We start from the raw sequence: 16657 nt of genomic DNA, 5'->3' as shown, positions 1-16657 counted from the left end.
GTGTAATATCTACATTTTTAAGTGTACGTTACAGTTGCCTCCTTACAGTACAATGTTAACTAATTGCTGTAATTTTTGTAGGCCTACTTTATCACAATTCACACAATTAAACTAGAAAATAAAGTATATCTATGGATATTATGAAAGTACAAATATACCTAAGCAGTCACGTTTATATATAGATACATTGAGAAATATCAAATCAATCACTCACCAATGATTTGAATTTAGGGTTTTCTTTCAGGAGGCAGATTTCCAGTTAGTTAGTCTCGTCTTTCTTAAATGATTTTAAATTATTTCGAAATTTACTGAACATCTACTTTCCCCAACCTTTTATTTATTTATTTATTTCAAACAGTAATGTTTCTTTTAGGGACCTGCCAATATCTATACTTGCAGTTTTTTCTGTAACGCTTATTTGGATCCCTCTTACTAAAGGGAGGATCGAGGATAGGGTTGGGTACTTTTAGCCAGACAATTTTGCAGTCGTAAGTTCCATAGGTTTCAATAGCAAGACACAGTCTTCAATTACTTTCCACTGATCTGTTGTTAATGCCATTGGACTACCTGGCAATTATACCAATGCTGCGGATAGAACCTCTTTGATTTAAAGCAGCATCTGAAGCATGTAATAGACAGAGTTCTACCTTGTTATTACATCTTTTTTTACTTTCAAATCAGTCTGTCCCATTTGAAGTTGAACTGATTTGAGTTTGTCAGAAGCAAGAACACTAGATTTAAAATACGATGCTGTTGCTTTGCTTGCTTGAAGGACACTATCTAGTTCCTGAGTATATGTCAATGCATGCTGGATAACTAAATTAAGCAGATGTGCTACACAAGTTAGATAAGACAGACCTAGAATGCTGACAGCAGATTTGATATTGGCTCCACCATCAGTTACCACCACTACCAACTTCGACATTCCACTGCTCAAATATATCTCTAAGAACAGTTGCTAAGTAACTGCCAGTATGGTTAGTTGTGAGCTGTACTGTAGACAAAACATAACATTTCAGCTCATATTCATTATTAATAAAATGAGCTGTTACTGTCATGTGTGAAGTGTTACTTGAAGACGTCCTGATATCAGTACAAACATAACTTGCTGTATTAAATTCATATTAAACAGACAGTTGGGTGTTCTGATAGAGTTCTGGAAGTAGTGAACTATTCAAAACTCTATGACTTGGAAGTAAATATCTGGGCTCCAGTTCCTTAATAAATTTCTTAAAACCTTGGTTGTCGACTACAGATAATGGTTGCAAATCTGTTGCAATCATTTCAGACAATGCCATATTCATTCTACTTAGTTTTTCTTCAGACAGTTCTCTTGACTGAACACTTCAAGCAAGTGTTAACTGAAGAGCAGGAACTCGTCTAACCGTGCCTGTTAATCATGTTGATGAAGATGGAATTACTTGTGCACAGGGAACATGTTCTGTCCTTGTACTTTGACTAGGAGTTGCACCAAGATGATCATCTGGTTCTCTTGCTCCTTGTCGTTCACTTCTGAATACACTTACATGTTTGCGTTTCAGATGGCCTCTCAAGTTTGAAGTATTGTTTTTATTCCTAAATTCACTTTTACACAGTAAACATAATGCCGTCCTGGACTTCCTTCTACAAAATGGTCCCAGACTAAAGATCTATTTTTCTGTTCATGTTGTATTTTTATTTTAGCACTTAGTCTACATAAAAAACGAAGGAAAAACTGTAAAACTAAGTACGTAACAACTATTTATTTTAAGGCACACACTTATTAATAATCAATATTTTGCAAAGACCTATTCACTCTAACTATGAATAAGGGGTATAATCAGTATGTGCACACTGTTTTGAGTGATAATACATTTCAATTGGTTAATGTGCAGTGTTATGATTAGAATGCATTTGAAGTTCTTAAAGCCTGCTGTTTCCTCACAGATATCATGCGTTTGAGAGAGAGAGAGAGAGAGAGAGAGAGAGAGAGAGAGAGAAAATTCTTGCGATTTCACACAAACTGAACCGGCTGCCAATCAGTAGAAGTCATAAATTAATTTGCTTTTCGAGTGAAGGGGTGTGGGAGGGAACAGCTGCATCCACTTTAGAAAAGCGAATGAAACAATCGAATACCATTTAAAACAATCAAATATTTCACATTCGATAGTGCTCATCACTACCGCTGAGTTCTATGAGTGTCCTGGACCGAGCATTGGGTGAGTGCTTCTGTCCTAGAAGAGCTCAAGATTAGGGTCAGGCACACGCAGAAGAATAGTCAGTCCTATTTGAGATACTTTGGCCACATATCACGGAAGACTGGAGATATAAGAAAGTTCATCATGAAGGTCAAAGGGCAAGGAACAAGGCCCCAAGGAAGAGGTCCAGCAAGATGGATTGACCAGATGAAGGAGTTGGTTGGGATGTCTCTACATCAAGCAGCGCATCTAGCACAGGATAGAAGGGCATGGAAAAAAAACCTCTGCAACTGCACATAACATGCCACCACACCCTGTAAGGGTACATGGAAAGGAGAGAGTGAGATATGCAATTTGGCGTATCACAATTACAGGCTCTTCCCATAGCGATAGGCCACATTCTGTCTGACCGACCTTTAACTTTTCAAACTGTGTCTAGAGTGTTCAAAGATATCAAGTGGTTTCAGTTGACTTATTCAAGAAAAACTGAGGATGACCTTGTAAATGACGCACCAAATGGTGGCGACGGGAGAATTTCTTCTCGCAAATTTTACATGCATGCAACATCTCTCCAGTATGCAATCGCTCATGATATATCATACTACTGCGCCGCAGAAATTCTTTTCCGCACACATTACAAGTAAACGGTTTCTCTCCTGTATGCAATCTTCCATGTTCTACCAAACGCAAGTATCGCGAAAAACGTCTTAAACACACTCCACACTTAAATCTCTTATCAGGTGAATGAGTTCTTAGGTGTATTGCAAGTCCACGCTGCTGCATAAATAACTTATTACATAAGGAACAGGGGTACCTAGGCGTATCACTGTGACTCATAAGGTGTGACTGCAGCTCAGAGTTTGTTTTAAATTGATCGACACATGTTGGGCAAACATGCGTCCCCTCATCAGCATGTAGATGAAGTTTATGTTTCTTGAGTGTACGTTTATGAACAAAAACCTTCAAGCAAATATCACATTTAAAATTGTAATCAGCATGTATACCTACATGATTCTGAATCTCAGATTTTTTGGCAAACCGCTGATCACAGATCTGACACTTGTACAAACATTTCTGAATATTGGTGGGCTTCCTGCAAATGTCACAGTTCTTGCCTAGTAACATATTCTGTCTACAGCAGTAATTCATCTTCATGGTCTCTAGAGGTGACTGGACATCTGAGGCAGAGAGTTCTTGCTCACTGCAAAATAAATCAAGATGAACAAAGATAAGTCACATGATTTATGATGTTTGGATTTTCACAAGGCATTTTTTAACACTTATCTGCACAAATGGTATTTCTGTTGTGACAAACTTTCTCCACAACTGTTTCTTTTCAAAACTAAATTATTCAACTCAATTTTGGATTTCCAGAATGGTAAGCTTCATCAAATATGTTACCAACGTTAACTCACTGGCATTTGTATCCACCTGCCAGGTGGTCTACTATCTGGTAACTTTCTGCAACTAGTTCATACCTTGTCTATAGATTACATGACATGCAGTATATCTTTTGAAAAGTGAAAATATGTTCTGCTTTGTGAAGTTGGCAGGAACACTGTAGATAGTATCATGTAACAGGAATTTGTTTGTTCTGAAAGTAGAGTGATTCTCCCACTTGGTAGTGAGCAGAAATGGCCGCCCTTAGTAAACCATGCATTATGAGGAATGAAATCAAAATTACATTGCAGTATCGCGAGAGTGAAACGGGCAGTGATATAGTGGTATGTGACATTGATGACGTAGCACAATCTGCCTTAAGAAAAAAGGAGCCAAAAGAAGAAAGGCTTCGCATATGGGAATGGAGTAAAACAAGCAATAAACCATCCAAAATTAAACTTGATTGTATGGTTCCACCTGTTCAATAATTAATATCTACTGTATGTACGTGTACCCCTTAGACCTGTGTCCTCTTCTGTAAAGATCTGCACCATTCTTGGTGTGAGTCTCCTGAATTGCTATAACATCTACTTCATTCTGCAGCATCAGACGTGAAAGGAATTGACTCTTAGCAGAGGAAATTGATTCAATGTTCAAGTGACATATTCGTAAGCTGTTACTAATAGGGATTCACGAGTGTTCTGTGCATTGTTGGTCCTGAAAAGGACTTTTATTTGGTAAGTTCCCTTGCATACTTGTTGCTGTGTAGCAGCACCTTTGTGGAAGAATTAGCCGGTATTAAACCGCTGCCCAGGAATCACTCGATTGCAGTAACCACCACCGCTCTGGAATGGTTTTCCAAATTTGGATATTTCCATTTGATTATTTGTAAACTTTTGTGTACTTGTAGAACCATACGATATATATATAGTCCCGGTCCTGACACAGGATCAGGGATGAGGTGAGAAGAAATTATATGGCATGTTTGTAAGGAGGATACCCTTTCTGTTGCCAACCTGAACCAAGGAGCAAATGAAGATGAAATTAATTATGGTGAATGAAATTGTGTAAGGATGTGAAAGGAATCAGCTGTGACCTGTGAATAGGAATTGTCCCAGCATTTATCTGGAAGTGAAAATGAGAAACCACAGAAAACCATTCTCAGGAGAGCCGAAGGTGGAGCTTAAAGCCACTCATTTCCTGAATGCAGAGCTTGTCTGCTCAGTAATAATTAATATCTACTATTCAGAATAAACAGTCTTGCTTAAACTACTACAGGTTTCGACCTCCTTATAGCCATTTTCAGTTAAATTCAAAAAGTTTTAAATCACACTGCAGTGACATGTAATGAGTAGAAAGAATATATACACTGAAAACATGGTGTGAGTTAAATTGTTCAATCACATTGTTCTATAAAAAAATGTATAAAAAGCTTATTTTTAAAAATGTTCTTGGTTTGAACATGGTTGAAAATTATTATTTGTTTGATAAATGACACTTACAATGAAACGGTGTTAGGTTGAATGTCAATCAAAAGGAACTGGAAGAGGCATTCTCTGTAGCTGTACTATCGATTGTACGTCTAAAAAAGTATGTGTTCTGATGTCAATAATATGGAATTTGTGGTAATTTATTATAATAGTTGACTACAGTAACTCCATGAGCACTTCACTCAATACCTTCAACATCATGGGCTCTAGCCATTTCTTTTCACTTTTGACTCAGTTAATTTATAACTGTGAAGCCTCCATGGCTCAGGCAGCAGCACGTCGGCCTCTCACTACTGGTTTCCATGGTTCAAATCCCGGTCACTCGATGCAAGATTTGTGCTGGACAAAACAGATGTGCGACAGGTTTTTCTCCGGGTACTCCGGTTTCCCTGTCATCTTTCCTTCCAGCAACACTCTCTCATACCACTTAATCTGTCAGTCATTAATTGTTGCCCCAGAATAGTGCGACAGGCTTCGGCAGCCAGCACAATTCCTATTCTCGCCATAAGATGGAGGCTTCATCCATTCCATCCCTGCTGACCTAGTCACTGACTGAAAAACAGGTGGAAGATTTTTCAATTTATAACTGTCGGGTACTTCAGTTGGTCAAAACTAATTTATGGATAAGTACATTTAGAATCTACCTGAAAAAGAAAACACATGATAAAAGAATTATACCTGAAAATGAAACTGTTTAAATTCTGTTATGTTTCTTTTTTTCAGGCAATTCCTAATTTTATTGATATGAGCAGGGAACTGGAAGCACAGATAAGACTTTTTGCGGTTGATCTTATACTGTAGGGAGTAATAAATAAAATCAAACCAAACCCCATGGCACTACAGCCCTTGAAGGGCCTTGGCCTACCAAGCGACTGCTGCTCAGCCCGAAGGCCTGTAGATTATGAGGTGTCATGTGGTCAGCACAACGAATCCTTTCGGCTGTTACTCTTCGCTTTCTAGACCGGGGCCGCTATCTCACCGTCAGGTAGCTCCTTAATTCTAATCATGTAGGCTGAGAGGACCTTGAACCAGCCCTCAGGTCCAGGTAAAAATTCCTGACCTAGCCAGGAATTGAACCTGGGGCCTCCGGGTAGGAGGCAGGTACACTACCCCTACACCACGGGGCTGTCTAAGGAGTAATAAATAAATTACAATATTGTTTACTAATGTAAAAATGACCCCAGCAAAGTTGTCAACTGGACAGCTAACAATGTTATGATGATGAATGGGGGGAGGGGAGAATATCAGGTTGTAACTTTCACAATGAAGAGAAGCCTCTTTGTTTTAATTACTGTGTTGATGGGATGACAGTCACTCATGGGGACCTCTGTAAGCACCTAGGTGTTAATGTAAGGAAAATCTTCATTGGGGTAATAACATAAATGGAAGTGTCTATAAAGGTTATAGACATAGTTATAAGGGTATTTAGGTGTAAGGCACTGGTAAGACCCCAATTAGAGTATGTTCTAGTGTATGGTACTCTCACCAGGGTTACTTGATATAAGAACTGGAAGAGATTGAAAGGAAAGCAGCAAGAATTGTTCCGGGTGATTTGAGACAGAGTAATGTTATGAAAATGTTGCAACTCTGGGCTGAGAAGACTTGGAGCTCAATTAAGCAGAACCTAAAAGATGTCGGTGGAATGACATTAGAAGACAAATACGCTTGAGTGTCATTTGATCATTTCAACATATAATGAAGATAAGAAGGATAAATTGGGGCAAATATTAATTTATTGGAAGAGTAATTAGGGACTGAAATAATTTATCAAGGGAGATATTTGATACATTTCCAGTGTCTTTGAAATCATTCAAAAGAAAACTACAAGAACAACTAATAGGGAATCTGCCACATGGAGAACAGCCGTATCAATGGTGACTGTCTGTACCTTATGCATGAGAAAAATATACACATATGCTCAGCACGTTAAAATTAGCATGCCAATGGTTTAATGAAAAGTTTACATTCATATCATGAGCTACAGTTCTAAAACAATATTTCAATATAGACTTTGCAAAATGAAATGTGTCTGCATTAAAAAACATAAAAATACAGCAGTTCCAAATCGGTAAGAATGGTAGTAATTCAGTTTGCAATCTTTTGATATTGGATATCACCATGTGGCACTGAAATTCTGATTAAGAAAATGGAATTAATGTTTTTTTTAATAACTTGATGTCGATGAGAAGAAGCATTGCCAAAGTACTAAATATTTCTACAATAGATATGCAATGGAACAATCTGTCTGAATAGTAACAAAATCTCTGATTTTTATGTGTTTGGGATAGCTGTCACTCTTCCCTTAAACATATTAATCCAAAAGGAAGAGTAATCAAGCTGTGCCATGGTTTGAGAAGTGGGGTCATGACGAAGCATGTAAGTAAAGATCCACTCAAATCTTCAATTCACACACAACAAGCAATGAATCCAACCACCCAAATGTGCACTAATTAGAAGGGTTCAATACAATGATACACAGAGCAAAGTCCCTTCTAATGAACATGATGGATTTTAACAAGGAAATACAAACAAATTGCAAAAGAAAACTACTAACTACCTAACATAGCAGACTGTTAATTAAGAAGAAATATATTTAAACAATCCTCCACCAAAAAAACAATATAGTTCTCAATTTTGTGAATTACTCATTGAAAGTGTCACCCAATCATTACATATGAAGGAAGTTATAGAAATACATACTGCAAGAAATGCTAACCAAAACAATATCAAATATTACACACATGTCAATTTTTTCACAATTACTCTACTAAATTAAGTCAACATATGATACAGTATCACATTCCTTTTAAGGTTTAGCCTCTATTAATTCACTATTGCATAGTAAGACAGTACAACATTTTTCCATAAAATCTAAAAAAAAAGACTAACTAATTAAGACTTTCGCGGTTGCAGATCAAAAAATAAAACCAACAGACTGGGTTATCTGGCCACGTTACTGTAGGCTAGCCATGACACTACTGAGCAGTGGCAGACTGTTTAGCAATCTCACCGAGTTAATGAATAAGATCTGCTAACCTGCTAATGGAGAACTGATTCTCCATATTCTGTGAATATTGGCATTTTACCATGATAGGGATGACAAATTTTTAAATATGGAGCAACTGTTGTAAATGGACCTTATTTAATGTGAAACCAAGTTTCAATGTTCCACTTTGATGTACCTTTAAAAAGGAAAAAGTACCCTGTCATTAAATAAGATCCAATTACAACAATATCTAAGAGATGTTTCCTGCCCCATCTGTCTTCGTTTAAAAGCATCTGTTTTGTTTACTGACAACATTTAAGACTACTTCTGCATCTATACCAATTGTTACTGGTTTTTGCAATTAAGAAGAAATATTTCAGACAAAAGATAAACAATGCATGTTGTTTCAAATTTTTAAGTGTGTTTTATCACTTTCCTCATCTAATTTTATTATGTCTTATGTGATAATCTATTTTTAGATTTTAATTTTTAAGATGCCTGCCATAGTATTCAATAGCTGAGAATGATCCAATTTAGGTCAAAGATGTACTAATATAATATGAATATAATTTCCATTTATAATTAAGTGGAAAGTCTAGAGGTACTGAAAAGGTGGACCAATTAAAATAATTTCTCTTGAAGAAGGATTTTAATGTCAATACCAAAATGATTATAAAATTCGTCACTTGTAATTTCATGCTATCTTATAGGCAAACATGAAGGACATGGTGAGCTGTTGAATTGCATGGCTTTGAAAAGTCCTGATTTTGCAACAAACAAGCATGTGGTCTTGGGACTAAGAAGCTAGAATACTAATCACTTAACTACCTGCAGTAACATTCAAATGTGTACATAAATTGAATAATTGTAACATAAGATTCATGCCGTACATTGAATAAAAGGAACTGTATTATATTTGTCCTTATACCCTCAGATTAAAAAGTATATACACATATTTTACTTACTGAGCAGTCTCGCACACAGGTTTTACGTCCTGAAATTCCATCTCTTCATTTTCCCCTTCATCTTTGTTTTGCGCATTCTGTAATACGAGACAAATGCACATAAAATTTAAAAATGTATACCTTGAAAACAATAATAATTAATGACCATACAATAAAAAGTAGGAAGAGTAAGATAGTAATGATGATGAGAGGTAATGAAGAAGGAAAAATAATAATGTTATTTGCTTTACGTCCCACTAACTACTTTTACGGTTTTTGGAGTCGCCGAGGTGGCGGAATTTTGTCCCGCAGGAGTTCTTTTATGTGCCAGTAAATCTACTGACACAAGGCTGACGTATTTGAGCACCTTCAAAAACCACTGGACTGAGCCAGGATTGAACCTGCCAAGTTGGGGTCAGAAGGCAAGCGCCCCAACCATCTGAGCCGCTCAGCCCGGCATAAGGAAGAAGGAAGAGGGACTATTGATATGAATGGAAGACCTTTAGAGGTTGTGAAAAGCCTCAATATTTGGGAGTATACTCACAGAAGGTGGAAAAATAAATGAAGAAATTGGAAACAGAATCCATGTTTTACCATTGTGTGAGAGGTGTAGTTTGGAAGTCCCAGAGAGAAATGCAAGAAAATTCTCTAATACGTGTTTTAAAAACCAATTTTGACACATGCAGCAGGCACATGCACAACAACAAGATGTGATGAAAGCAGAATTCAAGCAGCTGCAATGAAGTTCTTTAGAGGAATACCTGGGAAGACATAAAAAGATAAGATCAGAAATCAAAGAGAGAACCGGATTCCCAAAACTGCAAACGAAGATAGACCTGTAAGCTGAAACGGTAGAGGCATTTAATGAGAATGGAAGACGATAAAGAGTTCCAAAACATGTATTTACAGAGAAAATAATATGAAGAAGACAATGGGGATGGCCCAAAAAGAGGAGGATTGACCTAGTGTAGGAGATATAGAGAAGCAAGGAGTAAAAGTAGAAGAAACATTGGAGAAAAGAAGGGAGTAATGGAGAGATAGGCAACTGTGGAGGTCCTTGATTCACAACCCGATCCAGAAGACTGGAAATGGGAGAAGGATGAAGTAGAAGAAGAAAATAACTGCTGGTATTAACTCTTGCAGCATACCTGCTCTGAAATTACATACTGTATAGGTGGGGTTGGATTTGACGGCAGTTGTATTGTTACAGCCTAAGTGCACCTTTTGGAGTCATTATTAATTTATTTTTATTTTGACCTCTGTGTGGCCAATTTACTGAAATAAATTATTCTACATATTATGAAATATACAAGGTCGGTCTGAAAGATCCAACAATTTTGCAACACTGCCCTGAGAAGACACTAGATTTATTTACCCATTTCCTCCAGGATACAACAAAACTTCACACACCACTCACACTTAATATTCACTGAACTTCTGTTAGTATTCTAACCATTTAAAATCAGGTGAGTTGACTGTGCGGTTAGCAGCACACAGTCGTGAGCTTGCATCCGGGAGATAGTGGGTTCGAATCCCACTGTCAGCAACCCTGAAGATGGTTTTTCCATGGTTTCCCATTTTTAGACCAGGCAAACGCTGGTGCTTTACCTTGAATAACGCCATGGCCGCTTCCTTCTCACTCCTAGGCCTTTCCTATCCCATCATTGCCATAAGACCTATCTGTGTTGGTGCGAGATAAAGCAAATAGTAAAGAAAATTTTAAATAATTCAAGGAGCAGGCATTCTGTGACAACTTCTGTAAAAATATCAAAAGAAGAAAGCATCTCACCTCATTTTCTCTCTTGCACTCGTCTGATGAATTTGTCATGTTCTCTGACTGTAATTTCTGCTCGTCAGCAGGCTGTGATGGATCATGAGGCTCTAGTTTGATCTCCTCTTTGACACATGCCTGTGGTATTGGCTCATGTTCCTCAATGATCTCACCTTCCTACAAACAGAGTATAACAGCAAAGTATTCTATTTACAATGATGCTTTCACAACCTGCATGAATAGAGATAACACCTTCAGAGTTCTTGCCTCGTGAGAAGGGCAAACGATTAGTAATATTTACATTCCATGAAGACTTTGCTGTGAATCTTTTGAAAAAGAAATCAATCAATCTTCCTGTGGCTGTTCTAACAAATAAAAAGTTTTAAAATGAACCTATAGTTGCTCTAGTGGAGAAAAGATACTCTTTATCACTAATGACTCACCATTTTTTTAATGAGGAGATGTTGCCACATTTGCTCATTCCAGGAGTTTCATGTCCATTAATTGGAGAATGAAGAATTCAAGGTCATCACACTATTCACGCCAGGGAGTAGGAAGGAATACAAACAAAAAAATAAAATCAAGTGTAATGGAAGGAAGATAAAGACAGGAGGAACAGGATCAAGATGGAGACAAAGAAAAAAGAAAGTCTAAAACTATGGGGAACATCATTACACATTGACTTGACTAATAACAAACTGAGTTGATTTTTTTAACTTACTTTATTACAATGTGCTTCATGTCTTACCGACACAGACAGGTCCTACGGCGATGATGGGATAGGAAAGGACTAGGAGAAGGAAGCAAGCGGCTATGGCCTTAAGGTACAGCCCCAGCGTCCGGCTCCATGGCTAAGTGGTTAGCATGCTGGCGTTTGGCCACAGGGGTCCCGGGTTTGATTCCCGGTAGGGTCAGGAATTTTAACCATCATTGGTTAATTTTGCTGGCATGAGGGCTGGGTGTTTGTGTCGTCTTCATCATCATTTCATCTTCATCACGATGCACAGGTCGCCTACGGTGTCAAATCAAAAGACCTGCAACTGGTGAGCCGAACATGTCCTCGGACACTCCCAGCACTAAAAGCCATACGCCATTTCATTTTACAGCCCCAGCATTTACTTGGTGTGAAAACGAGAAACCACAGAAAATCATCTTCAGGTTTACCGACAGTGGGGTTCGAACCCACTATCTTCCGGATGCAAGCTATGCACCCCTAACCGCATGGCCAACTCGCCCAGTGATTTTGATTTACTGAAGACAGCAATTACATCCTGCTTCCTCCTCGTTTGGCTGCTTGGAACAAATGTCAGATTTTGAATTACGGCCCCTATGGAGTGCCGTGCAGAACAGGTGAAGATCAAGCTGCTAATTTAACCAATTACAACCAATAGCTGTCTAGCAGTTCACGGCGCATTGTTCAATGATACATTTTAAACTCCACACGTACTAAAAGTCATAGCTGGCATTTATTATACTAATCCACAGTATGTGTTCTAAATATAGATGTTTTGCAGAAAGTTAGAGATCCCAAGAGCAGATCACGTCAAGAGAGAGGAGGGGCCAGGATATTATCGGAAGTCATAGTCCTTACAAAATGCAAGAAAGCAATGTAAACAGATAGATTTGCAACATTCTGTACAAGGCTGATGACCTAGATGTTAGGCTCCTTTAAAGAACAAGCAAACAACATGTTGCACATAGATTTATGGCAAGGAACCATATGCCGATACCCCAAATTCCAAAATCTAATTCAGATAACCTCGCTACTAATATCAGTAGAAGAAATGTTTTGTCATCTACTTACCTTATATTGACCTGATGAAGTGTGAACTTTCTCCAAGTATGAAGAGAGTTTCCCTTTGATCTCTGGCTCTAAACCATTGATCTCTTGTTTTACCAACACTTCCTCTTTCACCCATACCTGGAACATGGAATTATACTCATTTCTTTCATCCTCCTGTGAAGAAACATATGCAAAATGTTACGAATAATAGCTTTATCAACACATTCAAGGAAAATGTTTTCAGATATGTCCTTCTCTACTCTTTGATTTTATTTCATTGCAACTTTGTACTGACACTAAGATTTATAAGTCAACAAAACACTTAATGGAATGAAAATTTGTTGCAAGGACATTATCCAGATTTTGATCACAATGATGTTTTGTCATTAAGGCCATGGCCGCTTCTTTCCCACTCCTCTTTCCGTCAAAAGTGTAGCGTTACATAAATGTTGCAAAGTTTGGGCTGGGAAAACTTGGGAGAAAGGAAACGAGCTGCTCGACTAAGTGGTATGTATGAAATAAAACTAGTTTATTTTTATTGTTCACCCACCTATTCAATACAATAGAATATTAAAAATTAGGACTTTGTCCTTATTAAATTGTCAACATAAAAATTAATATATTAGATGGTGCATGTTTCGCCTATCAATAGTAGGCCTACTACGGTGAATTAATATATTAGATGGTACATGTTTTGCCTATCAATAGTAGGCCTACTATGCCTATTATTCATAGGCAAAACATGTACCATGCAATATATTAGTTTTTATGTTGACAATTTAATAAAGACAAAGCCCTAATTTTTAATATTGTATTGTATTGAATCGGTGGGTAAACAATAAAAATAAACTAGTTTTAATATAAATACTTTCAATATGGATCCAAAAATGATTTTTATCACGTGTAAGTGGTATGTTCCGAGCTGTCAGTGGAGAGATGGCGTGGAATAACATTAGCAGATGAATAAGTTTGAGTGATGTCTTTAAAAGTAGGAAAGATCACAATATGAAGATAAAATGGAATTCAAGAGGACAAATTGGGGCAAATATTTGTTTATAGGAAGGGGAGTTAGGGATTGGAATAACTTACCAAGGGAGACGTTCAATAAATTTCCAATTTCTTTGCAATCAGTTAAGAAAAGACTAGGAAAACAGCAGATACGGAATTTGCCACCCGGGCGCCTGCCCTAAACGCAGATCAGTAGTGATTGATGACTCCTAGGCCTTTTTGATCCTATCATCGTCATAAGACCTATCTGCATCAGTGAGATATAAAGCAAATTGAAAAAAAAAGTTTTGGCACCAAGAAAAATATGTAGTCATAAGGAAAAACTCTAAACTACTGTTGCAAACCAAACATGTTACACAGTATTTTTCCAAGTTCCTTACTGCTCTTAAAAATACCTTACCATATTAACAATAAATTTTCTACTGAATTTGATTATCATACATGTGTTATTCTCTGTTAGCCTGAATAACCAGGAATTTACTGTTATTTAAAGAAATTATCCACTTTCTTGTAGCAGGTTTTTATATATAGAGATAGACATGAACAAGAATAGTAATACAAAATAACACACACACAATGACAGGTTAGCGTAGGAAAAGGGAGCAACAGAAAAGAAGACACGGACCAAAAAAGAAAACACAGAAGAACAACAACAATTTTCCTTTTTTTTTTTTTTTACGCTTCCATCTTCAAATATATACGCTGTCTCCTTATCAATTCCAATACTTCTATGTCCGCTAGTTCTCAGCCCCCCAATAAGTTCATTCCTGCATCCTAGCTTCATCAGGAAGGTGGGCTTCAACCCTCGCTAAGGGCCATCTTGACAGATGTTCAGTTTTGATGTGGGGAGTGTGGGATATGAAGAAAGCCTCATTAACACAGAAAAAATGAAGAAACAGAGAAGCATGAATATAGGTGACAGTAAAAGACTAGAAAACACAAAATACAAATAAGAAAGGAGGAAAGGAACCTAACGGATTGTCATAAAGCAATTATGGAGTTTACTAAAGAAACAGAAACATGAAAAAATGGTGTCAATTAGGTGCCCACTGTAAAAGAGTAGAGCTATTTCAAGAATGCATGTCAGCTAATAAATGGATGGTAACTCAAAGTGGATTATTGAGTTCCGAGTGGAAAGATGCGCTAAAGTTGCAGTGTAATGTTGTTCCTGTGCAAGCCTTTCCTGGATGCAGTCCATTGCAGACACTGCAGCGAGACTGAAACCCCTGCCAATGTTCTCAGCTCATGTCCTTGGGGAATCTTACTCAGAAACACCACGCATCACAGATCAAAAATTGCAGCTGCTTTTTTCCTGAAGGGATTTTGAAGTTCATGAGGAAATTGCATGTGTTGCTGAAGGTGGTAGTAACGTCATAGCCACTGACCGTAAAAAAAAAAAAAAAAAAATTAAAAAAAAAAAAAAAAAGAATGCTTACATACTAAATCCTACTGTAAGATTTGAGGTATCCTCCAGCCAACCAGAGGAGATTTATTTAGAAAAGAGGGCATTAAAAGAAATTTATTTTTGCAATTCACTGGCAATAGGATAGGAAAGGGCTAGGAGTGGTTAAGAAGTGTCTGTGGCTTTGATTAAAGCACAGCTTTGTTTGGTATGAAAATGGGAAACCAAAGAAAATCATCTTGAGGGCTGCTGATCCACTAACTCTCAAAACCAAGCTGACAGCTACATGACCCAAAACATGCAGCCACTTGCTGGGTAGAGGGAGATTTATGAGCCTACAGTTCAGTTTTTCAAAGATCTTTACCATATTAACAATAACATGTGCTTGGTGAACAATCACAAAACTGGTTTCAAACATTTTAAACTCAGTAAGAGTACTAACATCTGCTTCTTTAGATTTAGTTATTTTAAGTTATCAAACATTCCCCCTTTAAATGAATACCACTTTTTGAATTAAATTTTCACTTGAAATAAATAAATAAATAAATAAATAAATAAATAAATGAATAAATAAATGAATGAATAAATGAATGAATAAATGAATAAATAAATAAATAAATAAATAAACAAATAAATAAATCTTATGTATAGATGTAAAAGCAACAAATAATTTGGGTAAAACACAACGATACGTTAGCATCGGAAGTACTGATCCTTAACGGACGGAAAATTTTCTGCACTGTTTTACTTCAAAAGAATAAAATTTACATTAAGAATTGCGACTCGTATATTGCAAATTACTTACCAACTGACACTCATGAGGCTGCCCATGTTCACATATTACATGCATTTGCTCCTCCATTCTGATGTATTAAGATCTAAAACAAAAAAAGTAAAATGCAGGTTTGAATTAATGTATTTCAGTCCAGTGATAAGCAACACAGTGGTGGTGGTGAGTATTATTTGAAAGGGAAGTAGAACTAGGTTAGGTAATCATATGCTCTAACGGAGACTTGGACGTGAAAACCTACAAAAAATTAATTCTTTTGAAGTGAACTTTTGTTTAAACTCCTCTGTTTACTTTCACAATATTATACATATTTATATAAAATGTGCTTGCAACCTCTGCATGAAATATCACTGACATACAGTTGTTAGTAATTAGATTGAGTAATGTAAACATATTTTTAAAAAATTTCAGGTTATGATGACTTTTTTGGAATATATTTTTCAATACTGCATTTCACAAAGCAGTGCCAAATTCTAAAATTCATTTTGCCATTTGTATTATGAAGCATCAATTAGTGGTCTTAAGCAATGATCAGTCAGAACAGGGCTAGGAGTGGGAAGATACAATCCCAGCATTTACCTCATGTAAAAACTGGAAACCATGAAGAATCTTCAGAGATGCTGACAGGGCAGGTTCCAACTTACCATCTACCAATTGCAAGCTACAACTATGAGACCTGAACAGAGCATACAATTTGCTCAGTACTGTAGTTGAGAAGAAATGGATGCTGAACAGGCCAGTCCATCTGTTATTTATAACTGTTTTGCATTTAGGGTTGTCACCAAGACGGCAGAGTCCCCATCATTATTGTATATCTAGTTTTTTCTTAAATAATTTCCAAGAAGTTGATAAGTTATCGAATTTCTCCCTTGGTAAATTATTCCAGTCCCTAATTCCTGTTCCTCTGAATGAATATTTGCCCCAAT

The 16657-nt window shown here is 37.0% G+C and overlaps 1 protein-coding gene across 1 annotated transcript; it reads right to left on the bottom strand.

Moving 5' to 3' along the window:
- Positions 1–896: 896 nt before the first annotated feature.
- Positions 897–15803, bottom strand: LOC137502888 (uncharacterized). The gene is made up of 6 exons (XM_068230072.1): positions 15747–15803; positions 12553–12705; positions 10767–10925; positions 8999–9075; positions 3182–3378; positions 897–994 (listed from the first exon to the last, which is right to left on the bottom strand). Exons 1-6 carry the CDS (start codon positions 15801–15803, stop codon positions 897–899), a joined length of 741 nt encoding a protein of 246 aa, XP_068086173.1.
- Between the last annotated feature and the right edge of the window lie 854 nt (positions 15804–16657).

The sequence above is a fragment of the Anabrus simplex genome, chromosome 13, assembly GCF_040414725.1.
Source record: "Anabrus simplex isolate iqAnaSimp1 chromosome 13, ASM4041472v1, whole genome shotgun sequence".
Taxonomy (NCBI): Eukaryota; Metazoa; Arthropoda; class Insecta; order Orthoptera; family Tettigoniidae; genus Anabrus; species Anabrus simplex.
This window is presented reverse-complemented; position numbering and strand designations above follow the sequence as displayed.